At 45.3% G+C, this 27,354-nt stretch overlaps 1 protein-coding gene across 1 annotated transcript in view; it reads right to left on the bottom strand.

The window, feature by feature from the left end:
- Positions 1-12,499: 12,499 nt before the first annotated feature.
- LOC142471471 (extracellular calcium-sensing receptor-like) overlaps positions 12,500-27,354 on the bottom strand; it is a 44,551-nt gene continuing 29,696 nt past the window's right edge. Inside the window, exons 4-7 of the mRNA XM_075578268.1 lie at positions 27,029-27,069; positions 15,735-15,962; positions 14,628-14,751; positions 12,500-13,410 (exon numbers count right to left, since the gene is read on the bottom strand). Coding sequence (XP_075434383.1) covers positions 12,500-13,410; positions 14,628-14,751; positions 15,735-15,962; positions 27,029-27,069 — 1,304 coding nt within the window. The remainder of the gene's footprint in view (positions 13,411-14,627; positions 14,752-15,734; positions 15,963-27,028; positions 27,070-27,354) is intronic.

The following is a 27,354-nucleotide window of genomic DNA, read 5'->3' as shown; positions in this document are numbered from 1 at the left end:
GGAGACCCCCTGCTCACGCACATGAATAAAAATTAAATGTATGCTGCTTCATTACCTTAGCAGCTACCGCTAAGGTTAGGATTTTTTATTGAGGGGTGTTTGATACTAGTGTGAGGGAGCAGGGGGTCTCCTGAGTTGAACAAAGTTGATATGAGCCTCGGGGACCCACTACTTCCCGAGATAAAGACCCTGTTATGGGGTGCAGGTATCCCCTCTGCTTTGTTTACATTTAATGGTCACGTGACCCACAGTATTTTAACATGGGGATACCGGCATCCCATAATGGGGCCGGTATCTCAGGAAGTAAGGGGGTCCCCGGACCTGAAATCAATGCGGTTCAGCTCCGGAAACCCCCCCGCTACATTACTGTAATGTTCGAATTTAATAAAATCCCCGCAATCGCCTGTGAGAGGCGCGCAGTTAGAGTGACTGATTCAGCCTATCTCTTACTGCATGTCTATTACAGACAGGCAGACCCCGGTAGGACTCACACAGCAGGGACCCCTGCTGTGTTAATCTGATGGGCCATTAGTCTGCCCCGGCAAATCTAGTGAGGATCACAGGCATATCTCGAAATTCCATTTCAAGATTTGATCGAATAACGGCCGCTGCATCTGTATATATATGTATATATATATATATACAGTGTTCGACAAACCTATACATTTGCACGCCCCGGGCGAGTGGATTTAACATCGTGGCGAGCTCCTATTGGCCCAAGCAGCACACGTGTTTGTTTTTTTTTATTTTCCCTACTCGCGCTGAAAAAAAAAAACCTCCCCCTACCTGACTGCTGATTGGTGCGCGCTCCCAGGCTTTGTGGGCGCATGGCCAGGCTCTATACGAGCCCGCGCATCACGCTCGACCATGGCGATCTTGCTGGAAGTAAGTACTCCTTTTGCAGCCTCCCACGCTCCCTCTGCTGCCTCTTGCATGACTATTGCACTCCCTCTGCTGAATCCCGCACGCCTATCGCACTCCCTCTGCTGCCTGCCATGATGTTCCTGTCCCCCCCTCTGCCCGCACGGGACGGGAGGTGATAGCGGGGGTGTTTCTTCTCCGGTCCCCGTGGCTGGCTGCAGTTTTTCCCCGTCCCCCCACCTCGCTGCCCCCGCTGGATGGGAGGTGGTAGCGGGGGTGTTCCTTCCCCCCCGGTCCCTGTGTCGAGACGGCGGGGAGATGAGAGTGGGGATGTCCCCTCAGGTCCCTGCTTCCCCCTGTGTCAGCCCGCGGGAGATGGGAGCGGGGATGTCCCCCCAGGTCCCTGATTTCCCCCGGTCCCCGTGTCAACCCGTGGGGCGGGAGATGGGAGCGGGGATGCCCCCTCAGGTCCCCGCTTCCCCCCCGATCCCGTGTCAGACCGTGGGGCGGGAGATGGGAGCGGGGATGTCCCCTCAGGTCCTCTCTTCCTCCCGGTTCCCGTGTCAGCCCGCGGGGCAGGAGATGGGTGCGGGGATGTCCCCCCAGGTCCCCGCTTCCCCCCGGTACCGCGGAGCGGGAGATGGGCGCGGGTTGTGGGGAGCATGGTGGTGGTGGTGCTGGTCGCTGCCTTTCCTCTCTCATCTCCCCCCCCTGTGTGTGTAGAGAGAGAGAGAGTGTGTGTGTGTATATGGGAGAAAGTGTGTGTGTATATGGGAGAATGTGTGTGTGTGCGTGTGTGTATATGGGAGAATGTGTGTGTGTGTGTGTGTGTGTGTGTGTGTGTGTGTGTATATGGGAGAATGTGTGTGTGTATATATATGGGAGAATGTGTGTGTATATATGGGAGAATGTGTGTGTATACAGCAGCGGCAGCTCTTATTCGAGCAAATGCCGCTGGCTGAATGAGGCTGGGAAGCGGGTAGCCGCGGCGCGTGGCGGCGCACTGTGACGTCACGGTCACAAGCGCGCCCGGCTTCCCCGGCTTCCCCAGGCTTCCCCGACACCCCTGGAGTTCAAATCTAGGTAAGCGGGGGTGCGGGGAAGCAGAGGGGCAGAGTAGAAGCCGGGTTCGGGGTGTCTTTGGGGGGGTAATTGCGCGCGATGTGGAGGGGGGGTGCGTGGGGGAAACGCGGCGGCGCGCGTTTCTGACTGGCGGCAGCTGGGGTAGATCCCGGCATGCCGCCGGCATTTACTTTAATAAAGTATGTCGCTACTGTATATGGGAGAATGTGTGTGTGTGTATATATGGGAGAATGTGTGTGTGTGTGTGTGTATATATGGGAGAATGTGTGTTTGTATATGGGAGAATGTGTGTGTGTGTGTGTGTGTGTGTATGGGAGAATGTGTGTGTGTGGGAGAATATGTATGTGTGTATATATGGGAGAGTGTGTGTGTGTGTGTATGGGAGAATGTGTGTGTGTGTGTGTATATGGGAGAATGTGTATGTGTGTATGGGAGTATATGTGTGACACCAGAGGTACCCCCCCAATCAGTCACCCCCTCCCCAACCAGTAGCCCAGTCAGTCACCCCCCAATCAGTCAGTCACCCCTGCCCCAGTCAGTCACCCAGTCAGTCACCCCCCCCAGTCAGTCAGTCACCCCCTCCAGTCAGTCACCCCCCCCCCCAGTCAGACACGCCATCTCCCCTCTCTCTTGTCTCTCCCACCTCCCCTCTATCTGGTCTCCTCTGTCTCCCCTCTCTGGTCTCCCCCATCTCCCCTGTATCTGGTCTCCCCATCTCCCTTCTCTCTGGTCTCCCCGTCTCCCCTCTCTCTGGTCTCCCTGGTCTCCGGTCTCTCTCTCCCCTCTCTCTTTCTCTCCCGTCTCCCCATCTCTCTTTTTCTCTCCCCTCTCTCTGTCTCTTTATCTCTCCCCCTCTCTGTCTCTGTCTCTCTCCCCTCTCCCCTCTCTCTCTGTCCCCCCCCCTCTCTCTCTCCCCCCTCTTTCTCTCCCCCTCTCTCTCCCCCCCCCCTCTCTCTCTCTCTCCCCTCTCCCCTCTCTGTCTCTTCCCTCTCTGTCTCTCCCCTCTCTGTATCTGGATATCTTATTTACCCTATATATCTTAACTATCCTATACTGCACCAAAATAACCTATACTGCTTTCTTCCAGATCTGACTCTCAAGCTTCAGATGGGAGACATCGGAATCCCCCCTAGCCCAGAAGACAGGTAGAGAACACCTTCCCTCCAACATATAACATTGCGGGAATGAGGTACCTGGACATTGAGGGACTGCGGATCAGGTAAGATCCCAGGTGGGATTGCTGCTTTAGATATTGTGAAGTGGGGGCTGTAACGCCTGTATGCCCACAGACCTGGCCAGTCCCCAGTACTGAGGTGGGTAGGGTTAAAACACACACCCACAGCAGTGAGGGAGTGCCTGGAGTGTGGTAGTGCTTTGCCGGGCCTGTAGAAAGATGGTTAAAGTATACTTGCAACACCTTGGGATATACAGTAGAGTTTGGATAGTGATGTCCGTGTGCCAGAGTCTAGGGCAATAGAGAGCAGGATAGTGATGTCCGTAAGCCAGAGTCCAGGGATAACAGAAGTCAGCAAGGTCGTGTCCGTAAGCAGGGTTCAAGGGCAGGAGAGAGCAGGGTAATCCGGTACAAAGCAGAGGTAAAGCCAGGGAAATCCAAGGGTAAGCAGGAGCAGGAACAAATGCTGAAAGACACAGGAGAGCCAAGCAAAGGACTGCACACACAGAGGTTACAAGAAGCTATGCAGAGCAATGAGCTAGAGGACAGACAGGGGTTATAAAGGAGGGAACACCAATGGGAGAGAGAGGAGGAGCAGAGGGTGAAGTGAAAGGCAGCAGGGATAGGTGAGAAGGAGAGAGGGAGGAGACAGGTGAACCAGAGAGGGAGATAGCTTGTACAGCATGGGAGGCGGAGCCAGAGGTCTGGGAAGGCTTACAAGGGGAGCGTGTGCGCGCGCCCTCTGTAAGGTTAGAGTGCGAGCGCACAGGCTGTGTCAGGAGGCGTGTGGAGCGCCGCACCGCGGGGGCACTCACCGAGGGCGGGGAGAGAACCGGAGGTGAGTTTGCAGGAGGTAAGGGGACCAAAGCGGGAGCAGAGGGAGGCCGTGAGCGGGGAGTACTGCTGAGGGAGTCGGGAGTTTGAGAAGACGCGCGCCCTGCGAGGAACGCGCGCAGACGGTGGGAGAGCATCAGGGGATGCCGCAGAGGGACGGATGCTGCAGGAAGAAGGGAGAACAGAATGGGGAAGCAAGGAAGGGATATCAGAGGCAGGGGGAAGCGCAGCGCCAGAGACACATGGAGGGGAAGGAATCCCCTGAACAGTCACAGTATCCCCCCCTTGAGGATCGATCTCTGGGTGATCCAGCCATGGTTTCTGGGGAAATTTCTGATGGAATTGCCGGAGGAGTTTGGGGGCATGGATGTGACGTGACAGAACCCATGACCGCTCTTCTGGACCATACCACTTCAATGGATGAGAAATTGAAGGTTATTTCTGGACCAACGGGAGTCGATTAAGTAGTGAATTTCATACTCTTGCTGTCCAAGAGTGGTCACCGGGTTGTTTTTTTGGGAAGGGTCCGGGAAGTGAGAGCTCTGGATGAAAGGTTTGATTAAGGATACCAGTAATGAAAAGTTCAGTCCGCGCTCTGTTGTGACTGGCGGTTTTATTACCCACCATCAGTACACACTCAAGTGTACCGTTCCTGCTTTTTTCCGATCGTTTTTATGCTATCAAAAACGGACAGGCATCCTAAGGACACCTATTGAAGGCCCCGGTTCCTGCACATGTGTGCTACACTCTGCACCACGCTACCACACGTGGAGGACAGGAGAGGAAACAGAGACAGCCCCAGCGCGCAGGTCTGATCTCTCAGAACTGAGATTACCCTTCATATTTCCTATGTGATGCCCTACTCCTGTGATAGACACCAGATCGGGGATTATTAAAGAAATTTTATATGTAAGTTACTAATTTTATTATTTGTTGCTAATACAATATCTATCTCTCATCTTGGTGCGCTTTTGTGTTTTTTCTTGTTTTGTTGATTAAGGATACATGGAATACAGAAGGAATCCTCATGGTGGAAGGCAGTGCTAACCGGTAGGCGACCGTATTGATCCTTTCTACTATTTTGAAAGGGCCCAAAAATCTCAGGGACAACTTTGGAGACGGAGTCTTGAGCCTAATATTCTTTGAGGACAACCACACTCGGTCTCTGGGTTTGAACAAAGGACCTGGTTGGCGGCGTCGATCTGCCTTAGTTTTTTGTCTTGAGACGGCAGTTTGTAGAGTCTTAAGGATCCTCCTCCAAGAATTCTGAAGGGTAGTAACATGAGAGTCCGCTGCGGGAATGCCAGAAGGGGGGGAGGAGAGGGGAAGACTGCTAGGTTGAAAACCGAAATTGATGAAAAAAGGAGACTCTTGTGTAGACTCGTTCTTAAGAGAGTTGATAGCAAATTTGGCCCACGGTAACAGGTCCACCCAGTTGTCTTGAGACTCGGAGATGAAACATCTGAGATACTGCTCTAAGGTCTGATACATCCTTTCAGTCTGACCATTGGTCTGAGGGTGATATCCAGAAGAAAAAAGAAGGGAGATCCCAAGTCTCTGGGAAAATGCACGCCAGAACTTAGAGATGACTTGAGAACCTCTGTCAGAAACAATAGAAATGGGAACGCAGAGTAATCTGAAAATTTTCTTGGAAAAAATATTGGACAAGGTAGCAGAATTAGGAAGACCCTTGAGGGGAATAAAGTGTGAGTTTAGAAAATCTGTCTACTAAAACCAGAATGGTATTCATTCCCTTAGAATTGGGAAGTTCGACAATGAAGTCCATAGAGATGTGTTTCCAAGGTTGCTCCGGGATAGGAAGAGGCATGAGAAAGCCCGAAGGTTTGTGATGGGCAGATTTACTCTGGGCACATACTGGACAAGCACTAGTGAAATAAAAAATGTCTGTGTTCATTTTAGGCCACCAAAATGTCCGTTTAATAAGATCCGCTGTCCTCTTGAAGCCTGGATGACTGGCCGATCTAGAAGAATGTCCCCAAAGTAAGATCTTGTGGCGAAATCGCAAAATCGTGGAGCTGCGTTTAAGCGTCCCTCTGGTACCCTGAACCTGCTGGGAATGTGAACCTGGGCATTGTTGATTTAATCTAACAAATCAAAATTATTGGCAGAGATTATGCACTTGGCAGGAAGAATAGGTTCTGTGGACTCATTGGATTCGTTCTCCGTGGCGAACTGGCGAGAGAGAGCGTCCGCTTTGATATTTTTGGTACCTGGCATATACGAAATGATATAGTTGAAACGGGGGAAAAAAAGAGACCAACGGGCCTGACGGGATCCTAATCGTCGGGCCCCCTTGATATACAGCAAATTTTTGTGGTCGGTGAGGATGGCAATAGGTTCCTTGGTGCCTTCTAAAAGATGCCTCCACTCCTGAAGAGCCATTTTAATGGCCAACAGCTCACGATTCCCAACATCATAATTACTCTCGGCAGACAAGAATTTCCGAGAAAAAAAACCACAGGGGTGGAGTTTTTCTTGGGGGGAGGACTTCTGAGAAAGAACTGCACTGGCTCCCACATCCGAGGTGTCTACTTCCAATGTGAAGGGAAAAGAGGTATCAGGATGACGTAGGATGGGTGCGGATACGAAGGCTTTTTTGAGAAATTCAAATGCGTCAACAGCTTCAGAGGACCAAGACGTGGGGTCGGCACCTTTTTTGGTCAAAGCAGTGATGGGAAGAGCAATAGAAGAAACATTTCAGATGAATTTCCTGTAATAATGGGCAAAACCAAGAAAACGCTGAACGGCTTTGAGGGAATTTGGCAGCGGCCAGTCGAGAATAGACTACAACTTCTCTGGATCCATAGAAAAACCTTGGTTAGAGATAATATAGCCTAAAAAGGCAGTAGACATCTGGTGGAACAAACATTTCTCCATCTTGGCAAATAGGCGGTTAGCACGGAGCCTAAAAAGCACCAGTTTGGTATGGTGAATGTGTTCATCTAAAAAATGAGAATGTCATCCAAGTATACGATAACAAATGTTCCCGGAAGATGTCGTTCATGAACTCTTGGAAGACGACAGGAGCATTGCATAAACCAAAGGGCATTATTAGATACTCATAATGTCCAGATCGCGTATTAAACGCGGTTTTCCACTCGTCCCCCTCCCTTATGGAAATGAGGTTATAGGCCCCTCTTAAATCGAGCTTGGAGAAGATAGAGGCTCCTTGGAGACGATCGAAAAGTTCAGAGATTAAGGGGAGGGGGTACCGATTCTTTACCGTGATTTTGTTGAGTCCGCGAAAGTCAATACAGGGTCTTAGCGATCCATCCTTCTTCTTCACGAAGAAGAAGCCTGCCCCAGCGGGGGAGGTAGAATTGCGGATGAATCCTTTCTCCATATTTTCTTGGATGTAAGACGTCATAGCCTCAGTTTCTGGAACGGACAAAGGGTAAGATTTCGACTTTGAGAGGATGGTTCCTGGAATTAAATCGATAGGACAATCGTATGGACGATGGGGAGGCAGAACTTCAGCCTGTACTTTGTTGAACACATCCAGGAACTCATGATACACGGTCGGAAGCATCAAGAGATTGGAAGGAACGGAATCCAAACTGGCGTGCACCGCAACAGGAGGAGACGTAGAGACTGACTCAACGGAGGAAGGCCACTGGATAGGTAAGGTGCCAGTCTAATCAATGCGCGGATTGTGGAGTTGCAGCCAAGGCAATCCTAAAATAAGGTGAACGGTGGGAGAATGGAAGATATAATAAACAATTACCTCCTTATGACCGTCAGCCAAGGTCAAAGTGAGAGGAATGGACTCCCATATGATTAATGCTGGCTGGAGTGGGTGACCATCAATAGCCTCGAGACCAATGGGTGCTTTCCTCTTGGGAATTTGGTTCTCAGAGGTGAAGGTATGATCCAGGAAGTTACCGCCAGATCCAGAGTCAATGAAAGCTTTTAGTTCCAGAAGGAGGTCAGGGCCCTCCAGCAAAGCAGGAAACATGAACTTCTTTGGGAGATCCTCAGGGAGAGAGGGGCAAGAAGAGACAGTACCCAGTAGAAGCCCCTCTCCCTTTACTGGGTGTTCCCGTTTCCCGGCTTCAGGGAAAAGTTCTGGATGCGATGTTCCGAAGAACCACAGTAGAAACAGAGTCCCTTTTGACAGCGTCGCATTCTCTCCACGGACCGAAGTTGTTGGCTACTGATCTGCATCGGCTCTGGGACGTTCAATGCCAGGGGAGGCGAAGAGGGCGACCTGTGAGAGACAACAGGGGAAGAAAGAGAACGGGAACAATGTCTCTCATGCCATCGTTCCTGGGTGCGTTGGTCCATTTGTATACTGAGCGTAATCAGTTCCTCCAGGGAGGAAGGCCGGGCATGAGTACCAAGATTATCCTTCAAGATGTCAGAGAGAGCGCCTCATCATTCCATTGAGTCTCCGTGGTGAGGGTACGGAACTCGATCGTGTACTTGGCAGCAGATCTTCAAGCCTGTGATATATGAAAGAGAGAGAAGGCGGCCGTCTCCCGTCATGCGGTAGTTTCACACACTTGCTGGAATTAATGCCTAAATTTAGGGTAGTCTTGGGTTAATTCAGTCTTATGTTCCCAGAGGGGAGAAGCCCAAGCGAGGGCGTCGCCGGTGAGCAAGGCATAAATGTAAGCCACCTTAGAGCGGCCGGTAGGAAACTGAGAGGGGGGCATTTCGAATTGCACCTCACATTGGTTTAGAAATTCGCGGCAAGTGAGGGGGTCCCCATCATACCGGTTGGGAGGTGGAACACGGGGTCCAGCATTACCATAAGTCATAGCAACAGAGGGTGACGGAGCCACTGGAGTTTCCCTGGATAGAGAGGTTAGCAAGTTGCTGGGAAACAGTGATCAGCTGGTTGCTCAAAAATTGTAAATGTTCCAAAGAAACACCTTGACCCACCTCAGGGGGTCTGCATTTGTTGGGCTCTGCATAATGTAATGCCTGTTTGCCCGCAGACCTGGCCAGTCCCCAGTACTGAGGTGGGTAGGGTTAAAACACCGACCTACAGCAGTTAGGGCGTGCCCGGAGTGTGGTAGTGCTTTGCCGGGCCTGTAGAAAGATGGTTAAAGTATACTTGCAATGCCTTGGGATATAGAGTTCGGATAGTGATGTCCGTGTGCCAGAGTCTAGGGCAATAGAGAGCAGGATAGTGATGTCCGTAAGCCAGAGTCCAGGGATAACAGAAGTCAGCAAGGTCGTGTCCGTAAGCAGGATTCAAGGGCAGGAGAGAGCAGGGTAATCCGGTACAAAGCAGAGGTCAAGCCAGGGAAATCCAAGGATAAGCAGGAGCAGGAACAAACGCTGAAAGACACAGGAGAGCCAAGCATAGGACTGCACACACAGAGGTTACAAGAAGCTATGCAGAGCAATGAGCTAGAGGACAGACAGGGGTTATAAAGGAGGGAACACCAATGGGAGAGAGAGGAGGAGCAGAGGGTGAAGTCAGAGGCAGCAGGGATAGGTGAGAAGGAGAGAGGGAGGAGACAGGTGAACCAGAGAGGGAGATAGCTTGTACAGCATGGGAGGCGGAGCCAGAGGTCTGGGAAGGCTTACAAGAGGAGCGTGTGCGCGCGCCCTCTGAAAGGTTAGAGTGCGCATGCACAGGCTGTGTCAAGAGGTGCGCGGAGCACAGCGCCACGGGGGCACCCGCCGAGGGCGGGTAGAGAACCGGAGATGAGTTTGCAGGAGGTAAGGGGACCGGAGCAGGAGCAGAGGGAGACCGTGCACGGGGAGTACTGCGGAGGGAGTTTGAGAAGACGCGCGCACCCTGCGGGGAACGCGCGCAGACGCTGGGAGAGCGTCAGGGGATGCCGCAGAGGGACGGATGCGGGAGGAAGAAGGGAGAACAGAACGGGGAAGCAAGGAAGGGATATCAGAGGCAGAGGGAAGCGCAGCGCCAGAGACACATGGAGGGGAATGAATCCCCTGAACCGTCACAGGGGCATCCAGACACTGGATAAAGGGTGCAGGAAATTAGTCATTCACATCTGGCTTTTTTTTGGAAATCCGACATTTACACACACACACGCGTAACCAGGACGAATTGTAGTATAAATTGTAGTATAATGTAATACAATAAATAAACTTACGTCAAAAACGAGTGTTGTTCTTACTAGGAATTTATTCAATTTATTTTTTAAATTATTTTTAAAGCGGGCCTGGGGGCGGGACTAGGGCGGTACAAGGGTGGGGTTGGGGTTGGGGTTGGGGGTGGGGTTGGGGGCAGGACTAGTTGGCGAGTATATTTTTTTGTTCAGCGAGTAGATTTTTGTGTGATTTGTCGACCACTGTGTGTGTGTGTATATATATATATATATATATATATATATATATATATATATATATAAATATATATATATATATATTTTAACACACACATATTCCCAGGTAGCTCAAACTCCTACATCCACCACATCATGAATATATATTTATGCCAAAATGAGTGCTACTGAGCGTGGCAAATGTATACAACAAAAGACAGGGGTGCCCAATGCTACATAAATTATATATATATATATTCTTTATATGCTATATGCTAACGGTGGATGTTTTTTGTCACCTTCTATATATATATATATAACAAAAAAAGAGACAGAGACAGTGCAACCCCATAGCACAATATGCGATTTATTAAGATAGGGAAGGTGTGAACAAGGAAATAAAGCGCACTTACAAAGTACTGTATAAGATAAAAATCAACGGTTGTGCATAATTATCACTGCCAGAATGAAGAACTGCATCCACAGATCTTTAGTTGGAAAGCGCACGTCCCGGAATGAAGCGTGTCCTGGAGCAGATGAATTGCTTCACTGCTCCCAGCCCAAACAGTACACGCGGCACGATCCGGCCACGACCGTGTCACAAATCAGTGACGTAGTGTCTGGTGCCTAGTACTTCCTTATGCGTTTCGTTGCAGTCTGCGACTTCTTCAGAGGATTTCTTTACCTGTGTCAGAGCTCAGCGACTCAAATATCCTCACGTTGCCAAGCGGGACCTAATTACCCAATCAAAATGCCTGACAACCATACACCAATGGCCACTAGCAACTTGCATGGCCAACGGGAGTACTACCCAGTACTTAGTCTGACATCAGGTGTACTGTATATACTAATAGATAATCATTAACTCATGCCTGTAACAGCTTATTAGTCACAATATATCCTACTGCACAATGCAAATATAATACTATATAATACATATCAAAATTCCTAAACTAAAACATGATCTGGGGAAAAAGAGGGGAGGGAATTGGGGAAATGGAAACACGAATACACTGGTGAGCAGGAGATGCCTGGCAACATGTAGTTAACTGAGCTTTAGAAGGAGCTTTAGAAGGAGTACAGGCTTACCCCGCATTAACGTACGCAATGGGACCGGAGCATGTATGTAAAGCGAAAATGTACTTAAAGTGAAGCACTACCTTTTTTGCACTTATCGATGCATGTACTGTACTGCAATCATCATATACGCGCATAATTGATGTAAATAACGCACAGCTTCTGTACAGTTAGGGAGTCGGTATTGCTGTTCAGAATGTGCTGACAGGCGCATGCGCGAGCTGCCGTTTGCCTATTGGGCGATATGTCCTTACTCGCGAGTGTACTTAAAGTGAGTGTCCTTAAACCAGGGTATGCCTGTACATTGTTTTAGACACAATACACAATGTAAAAGGATCTTAGATTTATCATAATTGTTAATATATAAATTAATTTAAAATAAATAAAAACGATATCTTGTGTATAGATTAATTGATCTAAATACCTATATAGATCTGTATTGAAGTTAAAAGGTTAACATTTGATAAAAATATGATAAAAAATGATAAATAATCCAGGGATCTTGGAAAATGAGAAAGCGAAGAAAGATACAACTAATGTACCACTGTATACTAACCATGGACTCTTAGACTATCGTGCTGGTATATATGTATATATATATATATATATATATATATATATATATATATATATATATATATATATATATATATATATACACACATATATACACTTAATGCACAGCATGCCTATCTAACTAGCTCCTATCCATGTAATGGATGGGTTTTATGGGGCAATAGGAGCAGTTATTGTGAGACGTTATATGGGGATACTGTATATGAGGAGTTATAGGGAGAGGTTATATGGAGTAATAGGAAGAGTTATAGGGAGCAGTAAATGAAGTAATAGGAGGAATTATAGGGAGCGGTTTTACAGAGCAATAGGAGGAGGTATAGGGAGCAGTTATATCAAGTGATAGGAGGAGTTGTAGAGAGCTGTTCTATCGGAAATCATATGAAATATTGGGAAATATTATATGGAGAAATAAGAGGAGTTATAGCAAGGAGTTACATGGATGATGTGGATAGATGGGAAGGGCATTTAACAAGGTTGCTCCATAATACAAACAAAAACATATTTTCTGCAACAACTTGAAAAACATTTTTTCTTTTTACATTTTATTTACTTAGGATAAATAGTGAGATCAATAATTATACATGAAACAAAATCTCAATATAAACATTTATAGATAAATGTAATTTTTTTAACTCTGACCTTTGTCTTTCCCCATGAGACGTTCTCTCGAGTTCATGTTGGGTCTGAACAATATGATGAAACATTTTGGCAGAAACATGCAGACCACTAGAGCCCAGCTGGAGGACAGGATGGCGAAGATCTCCATGGCCACGGTGTACTTGCCACGTGCACTGAGGGAGGCCGGGATATAGGACACCCAGACGCTGAGGAAGGCCAGCATGCTGAAGGTGATGAACTTGGCCTCGTTAAAGTTGTTAGGAAGCTGCCTGACCAGAAAGGCAAGGAAGAAGCTGATGGTGGCTAGGAGACCAAGATATCCCAGCATGCACCAGAATGCTATGGGAGAGCCCTCGTTACACTCAAAAATTATGATCCCTGGTTGAGTTTGAAAGTTGTGTTCTGGGAATGGAGGGGAGCTTGACAGCCACGTGAGGCACAAGCATAGCTGAATAAGGACACTCAGTCCGATCACAAAGTGGGACACCTGTGTCCCTGTTAACTTCCTTAGGCTGCTTCCCGGCTTTGTGGCCTTGAAAGCAATGACAACAGTGATTGTTTTGGCAAGGACACAGGAGACACAGAGGGCAAAGACCATACCGAATGCCACCTGCCGAAGAAGACACTTCACAGCTTGGGGGTAACCTATGAAAGCCAAAGAGCAGAGGAAGCAGAGTGACAGGGACACCAGAAGAAGACAACTTAGAGAGTAGTTGTTGGCTCGGATAATGGGAGTGGTTTTGTAGTTACTGAAAAGTCCCAAGAGGGCAACTGGGATCATGGAAGAAAAGACACTAGTGATTACCAAAGCAGCACCCAGGGGCTCTTCATAAGAAAGAAACTCAATGGTTTTTGGGAGGCATCTGTCCTGTTGGACATTGGGCAACTGGTCCCACGGACATCGAAGACAGTCAATGGAGTCTGAAAGAGACCAATACATATATCTTGGCTTGTGGAGCACACATAGCTTGTAATTTATGAAAGGAGATACGGTATAGGGAAAAGTTATCAGAGCAGTTCAGGAAAGTTTTTTTTTCTAACAATTATAGGATTAGTTAGAAGAGGAAGGAATGGTTATAAGATCAGTTAGGGGATACTTAGAGGGCTTAAAGGGAGAAGGTTTATGAAAATGTAGAGGAAGAGTTAAAGGCAATAGGAATGTAATACAGTAATAATCCCACACCAAAGAAAAGCAAACAATAAACGAAAGGAGTCTGTGACCAAACATCAAACAATTTGTGATGCAGTGGAATACTTCCAGAGACTGAAAGAAGAGGTTTGAGTCTTTAGTTTCTCCCCGAGTGGGTGAGTATGTGAATTTAGAGCCGGTTACAGAATCATGATATAAAACTTGTAAAATACTTCACTATGGTGACTTACAGTAAATATTTGGACAGAAAGGAGACCCTAGAAGGTTTAATTTTATTAAAATCATATTGAACTCTACAAGGTAGAAACAGGAAGTCCCCAGGTTGCCTTTCTGATTATGTCACTTGTGGTATAGGAAGTTGCAAGTGTAAAATACCTCAATGAGATTTCCCCAAATCTTTAGTTCTTCCCAGAAAGGGTAAAATACAATGGAACTGAATGATCAAGCAGCAGAGTTACTTATAACAATGGGGACACATTGCTGCCAAAGACATTCAGTCTGACACAAGACTGCCATGTTATATTCCTGCTATTTTCATACACCCTCTTCTGCCGTCAACACATGGTCCCTGTCACATGGATCATGTTCTTAATATTGGTTTAGTTACCAGATCCTCCAAATGTTTGTGTCCCATAACCTATAATTTGTTGCTTAAAACACACAACAAAATCTGTTAAATAGGTACATCTGGTCTTCCTGGATCTAAAAACATGCAGTATGCTGCTGAAGAAGAGGGTAGAGTATGAGCTGCCTTTAATGAAAGGGAGTTCCATTAGTAGCAATGAGTGAGAAAGGACGTAGGGAGTGAGAGTGATGGTTTGGTTGGGTTGGGGTCATAAATGGTTCAAAAAAACATTCTTGTGGTTCCACAAAGTTATTGAGATGTTTCTGTTGAAAATGAATGATCAACACAAGATTTATCTACTTGATGGTTCATTGAAAACATGGACCACGGTTTGAAGTGACATTAGAAACCATGCTCACTCACCTGTGTGGTTGGAGATCTCTCCTTGGGGACAAGGGACACAGTGGAAGCAGCAGGCAGGTTTCTCTCTTATAGCTGCCTTCCTGAATCCAGGAGAACAGCTCTGACTGCAGATGGAGAGGGGGACCTGGAGAGAGATGGGAGATAGAGACACAGAAACTGATCTTATAGTCACCTGCATATACAGTACAGAGATAGGATTGAATAGACATAGAAACTGAACTATCTCTCACCTGTATATACGGTGCATATATGCAGAAAAAATAGTGAATAGGCCCACAGACCAAATTCTCACTCACCTGTATATACAGAGAGAGAAGAGAGACTAAGCTATCTATCCCTGTATATACTGTATATACAAGGAGAGGAGAGACTGAGCTATCTACCTTCTGCATATACAGAGAGGAGATACTGAGCTATCAATCTATAATTTGTATATACAGAGATAGAGGAGAGCCTGAGCTATCTATCACCTGTATATACAGAGAGAGGAGAGGCTGAGCTATCTATCACCTGTATATTCAGAGAGAGAAGAGACTGAGCTATCTATCACCTGTATATACAGAGAGAGGAGAGGCTGAGCTATCTATCACCTGTATATTCAGAGAGAGAAGAGACTGAGCTATCCATCACCTGTATATACAGAGAGAGATAGAGAGGAGTCACTGAGCTAGCTTGAGCTAGCTATCACCTGTATACACTACCGACACACTTAATCCGAGCAGGGCTAGTTCCGCAAGCCGGGGGATGCCCCGGCTTGCTAGCCCCACTCCCTCGGCGTGCCGCGCGTCACCGATGCGCGGTCACGCGTCATCGGGTGCCAGCGTCCCCTGCACGCGCGTCCAGGGCTCCCCGAGGGAGCCCTGGTGTCCCGCGATGTGGGGGACGGTGGCAGGGGGTTCCGGGGGACCCGGCGGACCCGGCAGCGGGAGGGAGAGCGCCCCGATCGGAGGGCGCTCTTCCGCTGCTTCGGCGCGCGCCCGGCACCCTCCGGCGTGCGCCAGGTTACTGCTGCGGCCGAGAACGGGCAAATGCTCGAATAAACTCGGCCGCAGCAGTATACAGAGAGAGAAGAGACTAAGCATGTTTAGTGCAGCGTTCAGCATGTACCTGTGTATCCCCCATTGCCCACTTGATGGCGGTAGTGTCCACCATGAATGTGTGTCCTGGCCCGGCACTAGCATCGTAACTCCCGACCTTTACGTGCTGTATGGTTCCCTGTGAACTCATTTGCCAGTTCACGATGTCGTACAGAGCTGGGATGTCCCCGTTAGAGTCGAAATACACATCTCTGTAATCTTTAGTCCGGAAATGGACAGACTTCATAGAGTGCAGAACCTAAGAGGAAGTTAATTGGATCAGAGGAGCCTCCTTGAGATGGAATAAAAAGGCACCTTGATAAAATGCTCACGCACGAAACGCATAGGTGCATTTCAACTTGACTCTTTGTGAGCTTGCAAAACATGTATATACATTTTCGAGTTGCCCTGGATACTTTGTTTTTTTCTCTTTTATTGGCTGTGCTCTGTATTTATCTACTACTCTTGGATTTCCTATATCACGGATTGCATGCCCCAGATTTGCCGGACTGTCCTGTGACCTAGCTGACAGGTAATAGGCCATAGGCCCTCATATTACTCTGTTACAGCATTTATAACCTTATTATATACCTGCCTGTGAATTACATTGTGTGTCCTACATTGTGGTTGTCAGGTGGACACCACTAGACACATCTCTCTCTGGTAACACTGTATATGGAATCTGTCACTCTGGACATTCATTACAGAATCTGGAACTTTATGGACTTATGTACCCACATTTCCAATAGTCAAATGTGATTATTGAGCACCCTTTCTTACAAAAATCATCTTACAAACATGATTCCTATAAATTAATATTGTTCCCGTAGTGCGGGATTCTCTGATGTAATATATGGACATCTAGGGTTGCTACAGTAGATGTTCCTTATATACATGATTGCCCGTTATTTAATTTACTTGTCCTGTTGTCCCCGATAGGTCTGTCAGGACGCATAATTGCCTGGTATTTTAGCGTGTTGACTTGAAATGCCTGAACGATTGTATTTAAATCAACATGCTACACTTATGGTTTACCCCCGCTACAGCTTATGTGTTTGAGTTTGGGAAATGGTGCTAAAAGGGGCATATAGCTTAGTACATGGTGGACAGATAGAACCCCTATAGAAAGCACTCTGATCCTTATAGGATCAGATATAGGATCAGAGTGCTTTCTATAGGGGTTCTATCTGTCCACCATGTACTAATTTAAATCAACATGACAGATTTCTACGGGAGTGTAATAGTTCCCTTAAATAGCGGTCTCATTAAAATAATACATTTTAGGACTATGACACCCACCACACTTTCATACTGGATTTCGGAGTCTCATATTATAAAAAATTAAAAGTGGACATCCTTTGGGCATCGTGTGTAAAGGGTTCTTCTAAGTTAGTAGGGTCTGTGTGAATGAGACAACACAATGAAAGGCTAACCAAGAACATACAACAAGCGCTTGACCTAAATTGTCTAAACCAATAAGGTGACACATGCCTAAAGCACAAACAAACTTATCTAAAGTGAATAAACTATATAAAGGGAATATAACATATATGGAAGAATTCCTTAATATAGACAAAATCTAATAGGAATGGCTGCCAAGGGGAACCTCACAAACTAGTTCTGTCAGGGAACGTGTTACAATACAATCAGCAAAAGAAAATGCAGTCCCCGGCGCATTATAATATTAAAGATACTAAAAGTACCAATGTTGCTGTCCGTAAAGATATCAAATGGAAAAAAGTCCCAATAGTTCAATCGAATGGTGAAGTCCTGAGATATCTTTTCCAATGGTTGTCCTCAGGATAGTCTGTTGATACATGTGGTGTATACAAGCTGAATGTCTACCACTCTACCATTCCCAACCTGGTTCAGGAGTACTCAGCCGGGCCAAATGCCTTTTTTAATGGTGTGGGGACCCCTTCACTGTCACAGTCTCCCCATTTTTCCAATATATTGCTGCCCACAGAGACATTCGAGCAGATAAACAGAGACATTGGTTTAAAAATGTATGAATGACTCAATGTCATAGGATTAACCAGTGACGTTGCATCTGAATTTTTTGCACCCAGTGCATTTAGTACAAATATAATACCCCTTTAGGTCTTTCAGACACATAACCTCTTTATGTTTGGAGACACTGATAGGGCAACTAGGTACTAATGCTAGCTTCAGATTTTTTTTATATTTCGTGAGGGATGCTGTGAGTTATGTTTAAACAAATAGAGGTGATTAGCCAATCCCTGTACCTCCATTTATTAAGAGAGGTATTAGTGCTTCTATATATAATAATATGTTTCCCAACATTTGCATTATAGTAACTCTTTTGGTGCCTTAATGGTATTAACACAATTGATATTTTTTTATACTGTGCATTTCATCCCGTTGCTATACAAGTGAAGGGGTTAATGGACTTTTCAAAGGTATAAAAAGCAACTATGAACGACAGGCTCCAAATCCCCTGAGGAAGTGACAATCTGCGTCACGAAACGCATAGGGAGGAACCTGATCGCGTTGCCTGTCAGTGTGGAGTTGACTTGGACTAAGCAGTGACGTCATCAGGGAAGGCGTCGGATAACTCGGGGCCACGAGGACAGAAGGAGAGAGGAGAGATGCCAACCTAGCACCGCTGAATTCCGAGTTTCTGCTTCATGCTGCGGACGGCAACTTTGCAACCACCGAAAAAAACATAACACAATTGCAAAATCATCTGGTGTATCGTACAGTGGCAGCCGCTTCTATCCTAATGCGGCCGAATCGGCGCAACTTTGATAACCGCGGGCAGATGCATTTTTTTCCCTCAGAATATGTTCCGGTATTTGCACGGTCAATTAGGGTATTTTCGCGGTCGTTTAGGGGTCTATGCACTAAACAGGGGAATCAGGTCGAAAAAAAATCAGGTCTTTTTCCTGTCTGGGATTGATGCCGTAGGTCTCCGGAGCTGATACCATTAATACCAGCACCGGAGCCCCCCGGCATGCATCCGAGGTAGGAAAATGCATTTAAAGACCACTTCATTACCTTAGCGGCTAACCGCTAAGGCAATGAAGGGGTTAACCAGCCGTGACAGGTTTATTGTGGGTAGAGGGGGTGGGTGAAGGGGGTATTTGGCCCTTGGTGGTTGTTTAGGGCTTGCGGGGGGGTTGCGGGTGGACTTAACCCCTTCATTACCTTAGCGGTTAATACCGCTACGGTCATGAAGGGGTTAAGCCCTCTCGCTACCCACCCGCAAGCCCTAAACAACCACCGTTGGGGCTAATACCCCCTTCTCCCACCCCCGCTAACCACAATAAAAAAAATACACACACAACAGCCCCACACTAAATAAATAAATAAATAAATAAATAAATATTTAAATATGTATAATAAAAGAATTTCGGTAGCCACATAACGGTATCATCTATTTATTTTTTTATTTAATATATATATATATATATATATATATATATATATATATATATATATGTTGCTTTATGCTTTACTGTGGAGGGTTTTTGTCACTTTTTTACCCACCATAACCTTAATAATTATATGTATATATATATATATATATATATATATATATTTATATATATATATATATATATATATATATATATATATCTACACATGTATTACAGAAACAACCCCTATGCCCCCCTAACATACACATATATGCACATCAATGATACTATAGGCCGGCGGTGGCCCTCGGGTGTTGCCCGCAGGCCTGCAGTACCAATTCTGTGCCCCCCCAAATTATTGTCAAAATACATACATACTTATAAAGAAATACCTCCCCCCCCTAACACATACAGTATAGTAATGGGCACAATTACTATTATCCACAAATGGATAATAGTGAATTTGCCCATTTTAAATACATAAAGAACAATAAATACATTAAATACATATTACACTCACCCTTGTCCGGCTGCCACAACGAAGGCCATCCTCATCTTCAGCACCATCGTTCATGCCCCCTCCGATGCTGCAAAACATGAACAAGAATAAAAACAGCCAATGTAATGTCCCTTAACCCCTTAATCACCATAGCGGTTATTAACCGCTACAGTCATTAAGGGGTTAACCCACCCTCACACACCACTCGGGATGCCTACAGACCCTCCCCCACTAACCCCCTACCCTGTGAGGGCTTACCATCCTCACCCAATACCCAGTCGGGAGGTCTACCCACATACCCTTGGGGCCAATACCCCCTCCCCCCACCCCCAGTACCCACAATAAAAACAATACAGTGCCCCACAATAAACATCATTATATTTATTAAATACATAACCCACCCCCTGTGCCCCCCCCATAAATACATGATTTATTCTTTTACATAAAGGGTTCATACCCCATGCCCACGTGAGTCCCGCGTGGGCCTGATGGGTCACCTGATAGACCTACAGGTTACCAGCAACATGTGTCACACAGGTTCTGGAGGCCTGTTGGTGGGTCCCGCCAGGCGCCATGGCCCACCAGGTGGTCTCCGCGGGTCACCGTGGGCCACAATTGGGTCCCCACGGTAGGCCCGCGGATGTCTGGGGGCCCCGGGTCAGACCCACAGGTGTCTGAGGGGCCTCGGGTGGTTCACACGGGGGTCTGGGGACCCACGGGTGGTCCCTACGGGTCCTGGGTGCCCCCACAGATGTGTTGGCACCGGTTCTTCCTCGCAGGTGTCCCCCGTGGACCACGCAGCCTGGTACCCGTGAGAAGCCCGAGGAGACCTCAGGTGGTCTCCAGAGGTCTCTCGCAGACCAAAGGAACAAATCCTGTATGTTAAAAAAATAAACCTGACCTATACATTAAATACATAAATCTCCCCTCCCCCCCTGACCCACAACACATACAGTACAATAATGTGCAAAATAACTATTATCCAGATAGGGATAATAGATTATCTGCCCATTATTAAACACATTAAGTACATAATAAAATAACTAAAGTTCTACTGGCCTCATCAATAAGAAGCCCCCATCGCCAGCAAAATACTTGCCCTCCGTTGCCAACAAAATACATAGCCAATACATTGCAATTATATTCTGAGATCAATTAACCCCTTAATCACCTTATCGGATAATAACCGCAAAGGTAATTAAGGGGTTAAGCCTTCCTGGCCCGATACCCATCCTTCACCCATTCATTTATTCACTGGCTTCATCATGCAACTATATACTGTATATATTTATACACATGATGAACCAATATACAAATAAATGTGTAAGGGTTAACAAAAACATGCTCTAATAAAAATACCACTTCTCCATATCAGCCACAGTCAAGTAAAATCCTATTTCCAAAACAAATCAAATCTCATCTTCCAATCTAAAGCATCAAATGCCAATCAAAACATTGAATTTACATTGTGTACATGATGCATACAATCTATGCACCAAGTACACCCTGCAAATCAATGTGAACAATAAAATATTCCAAACAAAATACCATTAAATCCAAACAAGTATACTATTAAAACCAAGCAAGTCACCATAAATCAATTAGCATTCATTAATCACATCCAAAAACAATGTAAATACCATCCATAACAATTGCACAATTAACTATTTCAATCGTTAAACAGAACACGTTACCATCAGCCAAAATATAAATACCAAAAAGAATACAATATACAAAAGCAAGCCTCACCATGACCTAAAGTACACCATAGCACAAGACCAACAATTACATCTGTCTAATTAGAAAATAAATTACACACACATTTATGCATAGCAGCAAAGCCAAAATCATTTTAAACACAGCAATACAAGCATTTCCTACCAAACCATTTCTTACCCTGTATGTATATATCGATCTACACATACATACATACATACAGTGGCAAGAAAGGATCTTTAAAAAAAAATCACATGTAAAAAAATCATAAAAACATGTACAAGTTAAAAAAAAATACATTTCTTTTGTTCACTTACCATTACTTGACCCACTCACCGACACCCGTTGAACAGCTTACTCTCGAACCAATCCACGCACAGGAACCCATAAAATAATAAACCATAAAATAATAAACCATAAAATAATTAATCAAAACAATCCAGGGGTCTTCTATTTGTAATCCATCTTCATCTGTATTCTTCTTTCTTGTATCTTCCGCTCTCTTCCGGGGTCTTCTTCTCTTCTTCGGCCACGCCCTGGTCTTCTTTTTCTTCCGGAGGTCCTTCCTCCTCTGCGTCTGCCTTCAAAATGAGACAACATAGGCTTTTATAGGCCTATGACGTCACATTTTCGTCATATGGTTCAGGCTTTTATAGGCCTGTGACGTCATAGGCCTATTAAAGCCTATGTCATCTCATTTTGAAGGCAGACGCCGAGGAGGAAGGACCTCCGGAAGAAAAAGAAGACCAGGGCATGGCCGAAGAAGAGAAGAAGACCCCGGAAGAGAGCGGAGGATACAAGAAAGAAGAATACAGATGAAGATGGATTACAAATAGAAGACCCCTGGATTGTTTTGGTTTATTATTTTAAGGTTTATTATTTTATGGTTTATTATTTTATGGGTTCCTGTGCGTGGATTGGTTCGAGAGTAAGCTGTTTAACGGAAGTCGGTGAGTGGGTCAAGTAATGGTAATTGAACAAAAGAAATATTTTTTTTTAACTTGTACGTTTTTATGATTTTTTTACATGTGATTTTTTTTTTAAAGATCCTTTCTTGCCACTCTATGTATGTATGTATGTCTAGATCGATATATACATACAGGGTAAGAAATCGTTTGGTAGGAAATGCTTGTATTGATGTGTTTAAAATGATTTTGGCTATGCTGCTATGCATAAATGTGTGTTTAATGTACAGCTTAACCCTGTTATAGTGTGGTCCTCGGGAGCCACCCGCGACCATCGCGTTATAAACGGGGTCGCGAAAAAAAATGGCCGCCGAAAAAAAGTTTTTTTTTTTTTTTTTTTGTGGTGGTACCGCATCTGCCAGAGGGGGAAAGCTGAGAACTCTCCCAATGTTCCCAGGCCCGGTGGGGCAGCGGCAACAGCACCCAGCACTTACCCGGCATCCTGCAGCTCTTCTCCCAGTCTCTGCTTCCGTCTTGCGAGAGCAAGCTCCCTTAAAGAGACAGTGTGTCTCTCTGTGTGTGTATATTTGACTGTGTGAGACTGTGTGTGTGTGTCAGTGTGTCAGTGTGTGTGTGTGCAGTGTGCTGTGAGTGTATGCAATGTGCTGTGAGTGTATGCAGTGTGCTGTGAGTGTGTGTGTGTGTGTGCAGTGTACTGTGAGTGTGTGCAGTGTGCTGTGAGTGTGTGCAGTGTGCTTTGTGCGCAGTGTGTGCAGTGTGCAGTGTGCTGTGAGTGTGTGCAGTGTGCTGTGAGTGTATGCAGTGTGTTGTGAGTGTATGCAATGTGCAGTGAGTGTGTGCAGTGTGTGTGCAAAAAAAAAATTAAAATTATTATTATTTTTTTTAAATTCGGGGTCCACGCTCAAACCGCGTTATAAGCGGTTCCGCGTTATAGTGGATCGTGCTATCACGGGGTTGAGTTGTATTTTCTAATTAGATAGATGTAATTTTTGGTCTTGTATGTTGTACTTTAGGTCATGGTGAGGCTTGCTTTTGTATATTGTATTCTTTTTGGTACTTATATTTTGGCTGATGGTAACTTGTTCTGTTTAATGATTGAAATAGTTAATTGTGTAATTGTTATGGATGGTATTTAAATTTTTTTGGATGTGATTAGTGAATGCTAATTGATTTATGGCGACTTGCTTGGTTTTAATAGTATACTTGTTTGGATTTAATGGTATTTTGTTTGGAATATTTTATTGTTAACGTTGATTTGCAGGGTGTACTTGGTGCATAGCTTGTATGCATCATATACACAATGTAAATTCAATGTTTTGATTGGCATTTGATGCTTAAGATTGGAAGAGGAGATTTGATTTGTTTCGGAAATAGGATTTTACTTGACTGTGGCTGATATGGAGAAGTGGTATTTTTATTAGAGCATGTTTTTGTTAACCCTTACACATTTATTGGTATAATGGTTCATCATGTGTATATATATACAGTATATAGTTGCATGATGAAGCCACTGTATAAATTAATGGGTGAAGGGTGGGTATCGGGCCAAGGAGGCTTACCCCTTAATTATCTTTGCGGTTTTTATCCGATAAGGCGATTAAGGGGTTAATTGATCTCAGAATGTAATTGCAATGTATTGGCAATGTATTTTGATGGCAAAGGAGGACAAGAATTTTGCTGGCAATGGGGGCTTCTTATTGATGAAGTCAGTAGAACTTTAGTTATTTTATTATGTACTTAATGTGTTTAATAATGGGCAGATAATCTATTATCCCTATCTGGATAATAGTTATTTTACACATTATTGTACTGTATGTGTTGTGGGTCGGGGGGAGGGGGGGTTGATGTATTTAATGTATAGGTCAGGTTTATTTTTTTACATACAGGGTTGGATCCTTTGGTCTGCGAGAGACCTCTGGAGACCACCTGAGGTATCCTCGGGCCTCTCACGGGTACCAGGCTGCGTGGTCCACAGGGGACACCTGCAGGGAAGAACCGGTGGCCACACATCTGTTGGGCACCGCGGACCTGTAGGGACCACCCGTGGGTCCCCAGACCCCCATGGGAACCACCCGAGGCCCCTCAGACACCTGTGAGTCTGACCCGGGGCCCCCCTACTGTGGGGACCCAATTGTGGCCCACGGTGACCCGCGGAGACCCCTGGTGGGCCATGGAGCCTGGCGGGACCCACCAACAGGCCTCCAGAACCTGTGTGAAACATGTTACTGGTAACCTGTAGGTCTGTGAGGTGCCCCGTCAGGCCCACCGGGGACTCACAGGGTTCATACCCCAGGCCCAAGTATGTAAAAGAATAAATCATGTATTTATGGGGGGGCACAGGGGGTGGGTTATGTATTTAATATATAGAATGATGTTTATTGTGGGGCTGTGTATTATTTTTATTGTGGGTACTGGGGGTGGGGGGAGGGGGTATTGGCCCCAAGGGTATGTGGGTAGGCCTCCCGACTGGGTATTGGGTGAGGGTGGTTAGGCCTCACCGGGTGGTGGGGTAGTGGGGGAGGGTATGTAGGCCTCCCGAGAAGTGGGTGAGAGTGGGTTAACCCTTTAATGCCTGTAGCGGTTAATAACCGCTATGGTGATTAAGGTGTTAGGGGACATTACATTGGCTGTTTTTATTCTTGTTCATGTTTTGCAGCATTGGAGGGGGCATGGACGGTGAAGAAGATGAGGATGGCCTTCATCGTGGCAGATGGACAAGGGTGAGTGCATTATGTATTTATTGTATTTATTGTTCTTTATGTATTTTAAATGGGCAAATTCACTATTATCCATATGTGGATAATAGTAATTTTGCACATTACTATACTGTATCTGGTAAGGGTTGTGTATTTATGTGTTGTAATTTTTTTGAGATGCACTGAATTGGTACTGCAGGGCTGCGGGAAACACCCGAGGGCCACCGCCTGCCTATAGTATCATTGATGTGCATAAATGTGTATGTTAAGGGGGTATAGGGGTTGTTGCTGTAATATATATATATATATATATATATATATATATATATATATATATATATATATATATATATATATATATATATATAGGACAAAACAGACAAGAAAGTAGCGCCAAAAAGTGTGATACTCACAAAATTATATGATTGTGCTAATATATAACTAATGATCACAAAAATGACTAGCTAAAACAACCAATGAAGAAAATAATATAAAACACAATAATATTACATATAGAATAGAACCAGTCCCAATGAAAAGTCCAAAGGATATTTAAAATAAAGTCCAGTGGCAGGGGAACTTCAGGCAGCTCTCAAACGGATGAACCACATCCAGTGGAACCTGTAGAAAAGAAAAGAGGAGAGAGCGCTCGCCCCATAGCATAAAACTGTGACAATTTATTGGGGGGGGGGGAGAGGGAGAGGGATAAGAATCGCACTCACAAGATTTCAAATAAAAATGCACGATTGTGAATTATATCACCACCAAGCTGGAGAATCACCGCTATTGATGGATAGTGTCCACCGGAAAGATGATACTCTGTGTATGTTGTTCTTCAGAAGCATGTACCATCTGTTGTAGCCTTTCCGTGGGTTTCCTGCTACTCGGTTTGGTGTTTCACTCAATGCAGAGGAACAGAAGGTCTTTACACACATCCAGCGCGACCCGACCTGATCGCGCACGTCCATATTGATGTAGTATCGTGACGTAGTAACGTAGTGACGTCCCTGACGCGTTTCGTCGCAACGGCGACTTTCTCAAAGGGGGATGGATTCCGAGTTCAAGTGGAGGGATATAAAAACCCTATTGTTGCTTAGCAACCCTCATAGTTAAGTCCTAATAGGTCCAATCAAATAATTAGTTCCTCATTAGGATTGACAATGAATTAACCATGAAGCTACTAGAGTAACATATTAATGTATAAACATCAGACAAACATAAACATGGAAATCCTATAAATGATAACAGAAAACAAGAAGCTGTAATATAAATGAACTTATCAGATTCTACCAGCTATGCCAATCTCTTTATGGGATACTGGGAAGAAACATCCGTGTGGCAATACGCGGAGCTCGGAGTGGGTCTCGTGTACTATGGTCATTTCATCGATGATATTATTATTATTTGGGAAGGTGAGGAGGCAGTTCTTTCAAAAATTTTGAGTTCTTTTGATGTGAATCAACTGGGTTTAAAATTTCCTTTTGAGATTAGTCCTGTGTCCATCGTTTTTCTCGACCTTTGTCTTACCTCAGATTTAGACTTAAATATTGTTACCTCCACTCATTTTAAACAAGTATCGGTTAATAATTACGTACATTCATCAAGCAATCACCATACACAATGGCTCAACAATATTCCTTATAGGGCAGTTCCATCGCCTTAAAAGGAATTGTAGTAGAGAGTGTGAGTTTTTGCATCAATCTAATGTATTGAGTGATAAGTTTATTTCCAAAGGATATGATGCTAAACTCATCACTGACTCATTTAACAAAGTTCAAGCTTTGGACAGATCACAATTTTAAAATGTGACCCTCATTTGGGGTCTATTCTTCCAGACAGGATTCCCATCACCTATAGGAAGGCCAGGAACATTAAAAGTATTGTTGCTCCAAGTAAACTCAGGTCAACTGGTGCATCCACCACTGCCGCCTCTGTGGCCCCTAGTGGGAATCACAGATGCGGCAGGGGTCGATGTATCACTTGCAAACACCTCAGTATTAAATCCAGTTTTGTCTCCTTTCCTAGAGGTACCTTGCATCAAATAAGGGGCCACATAAATTGTTTATGTACTTTTGTAGTTTATGTGCTACAATGTGGCTGTGACCTACAATACTTGGGTCGTACGACACGCCCTTTGAGCACTCGCTTCCTGGAGCATAGGAGAAACATAGTAAATGGTATCAATTCCCATAGTGTATCCAGACATTTCAAACTGGTGCACAGCGGGGATCCCAAAACCCTTACCATTATGGGTCTTGAATATGTTTCTCCTCTTGCTCTGGGAGGCGATCGCTTTAAGATTCTTTGTCGTCAGGAGACTTTCTGGATCCACCAGTTAGGCACATTGTCTCCTGGTGGCCTTAATGAGTGTCTTGACACAAGTACTTTGGTGTAGTTCCTTCTTCCGACAATCTCCCTGCTACTAGCACCCATC

This window comes from Ascaphus truei, chromosome 20, assembly GCF_040206685.1.
Source record: "Ascaphus truei isolate aAscTru1 chromosome 20, aAscTru1.hap1, whole genome shotgun sequence".
In the NCBI taxonomy this organism is placed as follows: Eukaryota; Metazoa; Chordata; class Amphibia; order Anura; family Ascaphidae; genus Ascaphus; species Ascaphus truei.
This window is presented reverse-complemented; position numbering and strand designations above follow the sequence as displayed.